Below are 7003 nucleotides of genomic sequence, written 5' to 3' on the forward strand. Positions count from 1 at the left end.
AAAAGCATTCTTTCACCACCTCCCTGTGTTGTATTTCCCTTGTCTGACTTCACCATTCATCTTAGCAGACTACAGAGAGACATGGGAAAGACCAAAAACACATCCCTGGAAACCGTGGTGACAGATTTCATTCTCCTGGGCTTATCTCATCCCCCAAATCTGAGGATCCTTCTCTTCCTGGTCTTCTTCATCATTTACATCCTGACTCAGCTGGGGAACCTGCTCATTCTGTTCACTGTGTGGGCTGACCCAAAGCTCCATGCTCGCCCCATGTACATTCTTCTGGGCGTGCTCTCATTCCTGGACATGTGGATCTCCTCAGTCATTGTTCCTCGCTTTATTCTAAATTTCACTCCAGCCAGTAAGGCAATCCCATTTGGTGGCTGTGTGGCTCAGCTATATGCCTTTCACTTCCTGGGCAGCACCCAGTGCTTCCTCTACACCTTGATGGCCTATGACAGGTACCTGGCAATATGCCAGCCCCTGCGCTACCCGGTGCTCATGAATAGGAAACTATGCACCATTCTTGTGGCTGGAACTTGGGTGGCCGGCTCCATCCATGGGTCTATCCAAGCCATCCTGACCTTCCGCCTGCCTTACTGTGGGCCCAACCAGGTGGATTACTTTTTCTGTGACATCCCTGCAGTATTGAAACTGGCCTGCGCTGACACGACTGTCAATGAACTTGTGACCTTTGTGGACATTGGGGTAGTAGCTGCAGGTTGCTTCATTTTAATTCTGCTCTCCTATGCCAACATAGTCTATGCCATCTTAAAGATACGCACTTCTGATGGACGGCGCAGGGCATTCTCCACCTGTGGTTCCCACTTAACCATGGTCATAGTCTACTTTGTCCCCTGTATTTTCATCTACCTCAGGACAGGCTCCAAGAGTCCCCTGGATGGAACAGTGGTTGTGTTTTACATTGTTGTCACCCCATTACTGAACCCTCTCATCTATACACTGAGGAACCAAGAAGTGAAGTCTGCTCTGAAGAGAATAGTAGTAGGTCTAAGGGCTGCAAATAAAAATAAGTAACTATGGGCTAAGGGACTACCTATACCACTGTCGCTATGATTCTTTTCAGCTATTGCTGCATGTGGCAAACATTCAACAAATAGATGTTGATTTAAGCTTAATTAATGTAATTCTACTAGGAAGTAGCTCTAGTGCTATATTTAACCTCAGCAAATTGGCTAGAGCTGTTTTACACTTTTATGACCCATCTCTCAAGAGAAAGCATGTTCTACATAAATGTCGGATATGAGTAATAAGTGTTCTATCTGGAAGGAGGGGGGATTATTCCGGGCCAATTTGGGTAAAACCAGCAAAATGCTGTCTCATCTTCCTGCATCCATTTGCTTCACTCCTAATTTCCCAAGCTTCTTAGCATTCAGGATTCCTTTGCTCACGTCAAGGCAAATTCATCCTTCCAAGCACTTGGTGTGAATCTCTGTATGGATCATCTGTGTTTCCTTCCAGCCCCTTTCTCTCCCCCATGTAATGGAAATCAGGCTTCCTGAAATAGTGGAAGCTGCAAAATACTGGTACAGGAAGAAATTAGGCAGTCATTCACCAAATTCTGTTCACTCTGTCTCAGGAATGTTTCTCTGACTTTTTTTTTTTAATTCTATTGGGGAACAGTGTGTTTGTCCAGGACCCATTAGCTCCAAGTCAAGTAGTTGTTTCAATCTAGTTGTGGAGGACGCAGCTCAGTGGCCCACGCGGAGACCGAACCAGCAACTTTGGTGTTATGAACACTGAGCTCTAACCAACTGAGCTAATCGGCTGCCCCTCTCTGACTTCTTAAGTGATCCCCTTGTCATCCCTATCCTCATCCATACCATTATCAGAGTTTTCTTTCTAAAACATAGAACTTAATATGTCATTTCTTTCCTTGTAAATTTTCACTGGCTCTCCATTGCATATAGGTAAAGCCAGGCCTCTTAGCTTGGAATTCAAAAAACCCCACAATCGGATCCCAACATACCTCATCTCCCAAGACATTTTTACTTCCCCTTTCCCTCCTGACCCCATTAATTTACCTGCCTTTTTTTTTCTTTTTAACATTCTCTTGGGCTGGCCAAGTGGCTCAGCTGGTTTAGAGCTCGCTCAACAGTTTGAGCTCTGAGCAACTAGCGGTTAGATTCCCACCTTGAGCTGAGCTGCCAGCAGGTGGCAGGATGGCTCAGCTTAAAAAAAAAAACCAAAACACTTTAACATTCTCTTAAGGTATTCCTGTATCCAAAATACTCTTTTTTTTTTTTTTCATTTTGGTAAGTTGATGGTTTATGCTTCCTTCATGGCCCAGGAAAAATTCTTATTCCTACAAGAAGTTTTCTCTGAGTCTCCCAGTCAGAACTTATCTCCTCCTCCCTGTATTCCCGCAGTCCTTTCAATTTTATAATAGCACTTATCATAGGCTGGCCTGTATTATAGTTTATTTTTTTTATTTTTTTTAAAGCTTTTTATTGGGTAATTGGGGGGATGGGAACAGTACTGGGGAATTAGGGGAAGGGGAACAGACAAGTTGCTGTCGTTTTGTTCTTAAGTCTAGTTGTGGAGGACACTGCTTCACTGGCCCAAGTTGGCACCATCATTGCGCTCTTCCCGGGCGAGGCAGATCAGTCGCCGGCTTCTGGACTGCCGCTCACTNCAGAGGGATTACTCATTATGAATTTGTACCAACTGGACAAACAGTTAACCAAGTTTACTATTTGGAAGTGCTGAAAAGGCTGCATGAAAAAGTTAGACGAAAACGACCTGCACTTTTGGCCAACAATTCATGGCTCTTTCATGACAACAATGCACCAGCTCACACAGCACTGTTTGTGAGGGAGTTTTTAGCCAGTAAATAAATAACTGTATTGGAACACCCTCCCTACTCACCTGATCTGACCCCCAGTGACTTCTTTCTTTATTCAAAGATAAAGGAAATATTAAAAGGAAGATGTTTTGATGACATTCAAGACATCAAGGGTAATACGAAGACAGCTCTGATGGCCATTCCAGAAAAAGAATTCCAAAATGGCTTTGAAGGGTGGACTAGGTGCTGGCATCGGTGCATAGCTTCCCAAGGGGAGTACTTCAAAGGTGACCATAGTGATATTCAGCAATGAGGTATGTAGCACTTTTCCTAGGATGAGCACGCAAACTTAATTGTCAGACTTATACACTCAGGAAATGCCACAACTGCTCAAGCCCACCCATGCCTATATGTTTTACCAGAAGCACCTGTATGTTTTGCCAGTGAACAGAGAAGCATTGGGAATGACAGTGCAGCAGCACAAGACTGGAGTCAAAGCAAAGTCATCACTGACTTCCAAACCAGAGGCCAAGAACAGGAATTGTGGATTCCAGTTAGTGGTATGCTGGTAATCCTTTAAAACGCTCCTTCCTCAACTACCCCCTCCCCCCAAAAAAAAGCCCTAATTTGTATTGTTTGCCAATTTCCATGGTTTAAATACTCTCACCAGTCATTTTCAAACGCCAACATGAAATCATTGCATGTGCAGTTGCTGACAGCACGCCATTATATAGCATAATATTTCCACCATAAAGATATGATAGGTATGAATAACTTTATAGATACTAGTAAAACATGGTAAAATAATTAGAAAGTGATGAATTTTTAATATTATTATATTTTAATGTAATTTATGTAACTGAAAATGCATATTTAGTTGTAAGTTTAAATTTAATTGCAAGTTTAACAAAGAGCTTACAAAATTTCTGAAAATTTAACAGTAAGCTATCGTAAGCCAGTAAGAATGAACCACAGCACACAACTGATCCCAAACAAGTATCTGGGGGAAACAAGTCACCCCACAATTTTAGATGGGACCATCCTCATCTGCATGATTTAAGTTGTCTACCAGACCTGCCACACCCCCAAAAAAAAGAGTTCAAGTACCCAAAGAATACTCCAACTGTTTGAAAACTTCCTTTCTCCACTGCCATGGAAACAAAGGAGTCATTCAAGACTTTAAAGTGAAGATGACTAAATTTTACTCAATTCGCCTAAATTGAGGGTGGGTGGGGTTTTTTTCTATCAACATCAAGAGTGTTAGAAACATGTAAGGAAGATTAGCTCAATTATTGAAAATTAAGTACATTTTCAATGCATTTCTGGGGATAATGTGGGTAAATGTGTGATCCCGCAACACTTCAAAGGAAGGAATCACAGAAATTAGAGCATGCAAACAGATTGTGCTGTTCTTCACAGCTCATTTCCTCAATGTGTAGAAATGCTTGCCGTCAAAACAAAAAATAATGAGGATAGGGGGAATATAGTTCTCATGGGGGAAACGTTTCAGGGTAGAACTCCCAAGAGGTAAATAGTTTTCTACAAATCTCTTGGCAATTTTTTTCTTTTAAAAAAAAGAAACTCAATAAAAGGAGATCTAGCTGATACTATAAGTGATGTAGAATTCAAGACACTTCAGTAGAGAAGTCACAATCTATAAAAAACCTCCAAGGCAGGCGGTCTCATAAATTATTACAATAGTCAATGTGTCGACTCCTGAAAGATTTTAATTGGATTCCAAAGCAGAGATCCAGTCACCCATCACCACAAGCCCAGGAGATGCTCTGAAGTATGCCTTCTCCACCTGTTGGGCTGTTCTACCTGAGAAAGACCAGCCTCCTCCAAGATTTTGCTGTTGTGTCCATGTGAGTCCAAGAAGGGAAGCATTCCTAAAGTCAGGTCAACTTACAATAGAAGCAAAGACTTAATTTCCAGACTTTAAAAGTTTCAGTAACCTTGTCAAAAATTGTATTTAGTCTGTCTCTTTCCTCCATCTACTTCTTTACCTCATCCTCTATTCACAGAGTTAATACTTTATGCATATTAATGTTTAATTAAATCAGTCTTTCTCAAGATTTAGGAACTTTCTTCTTTGACTTGAATTTTAAACATTTATCTTTTCTTTTCTCTATTTTGGGGGAGGTAAGGTCAGGTCAATTCACAATAGGAACAAAGACTTAATTTTCAGACTTTAAAAGTTTCATATGAATAATAAACATAAATGATGTCTCAAATTCAGTATTACTGAGCAAACTCAGAGATGGGGTCCTTAACCCCTCTTTTCCCAGTGATAAGCACACTTAGTCAACTTACTTGAGGGTTAAATAATAACAAAGGTTAGATATGTTTGAAATTGATGTTTATATAAGGGTACTTTTAGTGGTATTTCAATAGTTAGATCTTTTGAGGTTAATATCTCTGCATAATTAACCTCTTATTGAAGTTTAATTTAAATATAGCTTAATTTTTTGTTGTTGCTTAAGAATTATAAGATGTTTTGGTTTAAGCAACAAGTAAAAATACCTAAAACACTATTATGAGGAAAAATTCTTTTAGAAAAAAACATTCATGCAACGGAGTTTCTAAATAACATCTGACTCAGCTCTGTAATATCGTTAAAGGATTTTTTAAAAACTCATTTGTTGGGAGGCAAATAGATTTTAAAATAACAACATACTAAAGGTCAAATCCTATAACAATCAATGCTATTACAATCCAAATCATCAAAACCACTAAACTACTTAGGTCAATCAATAAATGTAAATAACATTCTAGAACAAACAGAAAGCGTGGGTAATGTCTTGGACTTTGTTTACACTGGGAATAGGCTCACATTGCTGAAGTGGATGTGACATAAAGCATGAGAAACGTGATTACACAGGCTAACAGGATGCAGGATTAATGTGAACTGGCAACATCCAGTCAGTCAGCCAATCAGCCAAATATTTATTAATTATTGCTATTGCTAAGCACTAGGGCAGGTGCTGTAGAAATATAAAATGAACAAAATAGACTAGGTCTTTGTTTTGAAGGAGCTTTTAACCCAGTAGAAGAAACGAATGAGCACTTAAGCAAATAGCTCTTATCACACACTGTACTGCAATTGCCTTTTACAATATAAACTCTTATCTCCCAGATGATTGTTTTCTAAGGGAGAACTCTTCCCAAAAGAGGTGACAGCCAAAGTGAATCCTGAGGAATGAGGCTATGTTAAGGTGAATCAGTACACTCCAGGAAGAGTAGGTCCAGAAAGAAGGATGGTATGGTACTCCTAAGTGATCCACTTCTTTGTGGTCCCCCTTTGGGGCATAGACCTATCATTTGAACTAACATTATTATTCAGGAACACCATGTACCTTGGCTTCCAGCACTTACTTGTAGTGTCTCCCATTAAAGAAGAATTTCAGGGCACCTAGAAAGTAAGCAGCCTCTGAGGACTTGTCTTGCCAAGCAAACCTAGATGATTGATGGCAAATGCTTTCTACTTAAAACATAGAAATCCCCTATTTACCTTCTAGACTCTAGTCAGCAGGAAAAAGCATTCTTTCACCACCTCCCTGTGTTGTATTTCCCTTGTCTGACTTCACCATTCATCTTAGCAGACTACAGAGAGACATGGGAAAGACCAAAAACACATCCCTGGAAACCGTGGTGACAGATTTCATTCTCCTGGGCTTATCTCATCCCCCAAATCTGAGGATCCTTCTCTTCCTGGTCTTCTTCATCATTTACATCCTGACTCAGCTGGGGAACCTGCTCATTCTGTTCACTGTGTGGGCTGACCCAAAGCTCCATGCTCGCCCCATGTACATTCTTCTGGGCGTGCTCTCATTCCTGGACATGTGGATCTCCTCAGTCATTGTTCCTCGCTTTATTCTAAATTTCACTCCAGCCAGTAAGGCAATCCCATTTGGTGGCTGTGTGGCTCAGCTATATGCCTTTCACTTCCTGGGCAGCACCCAGTGCTTCCTCTACACCTTGATGGCCTATGACAGGTACCTGGCAATATGCCAGCCCCTGCGCTACCCGGTGCTCATGAATAGGAAACTATGCACCATTCTTGTGGCTGGAACTTGGGTGGCCGGCTCCATCCATGGGTCTATCCAAGCCATCCTGACCTTCCGCCTGCCTTACTGTGGGCCCAACCAGGTGGATTACTTTTTCTGTGACATCCCTGCAGTATTGAAACTGGCCTGC

At 41.1% G+C, this 7003-nt stretch overlaps 2 protein-coding genes across 2 annotated transcripts in view; both read left to right on the plus strand.

The window, feature by feature from the left end:
* The first annotated feature begins 81 nt into the window (after window positions 1-81).
* Window positions 82-1038, plus strand: LOC109374277 (olfactory receptor 10G2-like). Its single transcript, XM_019628749.1, has one exon. It carries the CDS (start codon window positions 82-84, stop codon window positions 1036-1038), a length of 957 nt encoding a protein of 318 aa, XP_019484294.1.
* Window positions 1039-6421: 5383 nt separating this feature from the next.
* LOC109374258 (olfactory receptor 10G2-like) overlaps window positions 6422-7003 on the plus strand; it is a 5654-nt gene continuing 5072 nt past the window's right edge. Inside the window, exon 1 of the mRNA XM_019628718.1 lies at window positions 6422-7001. Coding sequence (XP_019484263.1) covers window positions 6422-7001 — 580 coding nt within the window. The remainder of the gene's footprint in view (window positions 7002-7003) is intronic.

This window comes from Hipposideros armiger, unplaced genomic scaffold, assembly GCF_001890085.2.
Source record: "Hipposideros armiger isolate ML-2016 unplaced genomic scaffold, ASM189008v1 scaffold_807, whole genome shotgun sequence".
Lineage (NCBI taxonomy): Eukaryota > Metazoa > Chordata > Mammalia > Chiroptera > Hipposideridae > Hipposideros > Hipposideros armiger.

What these genes read in the sequence shown, in the direction of transcription:
- LOC109374277 (XM_019628749.1), top strand. Translation starts at nt 82, where the DNA reads ATGGGAAAGACCAAAAACACATCCCTGGAAACCGTGGTGACAGATTTC.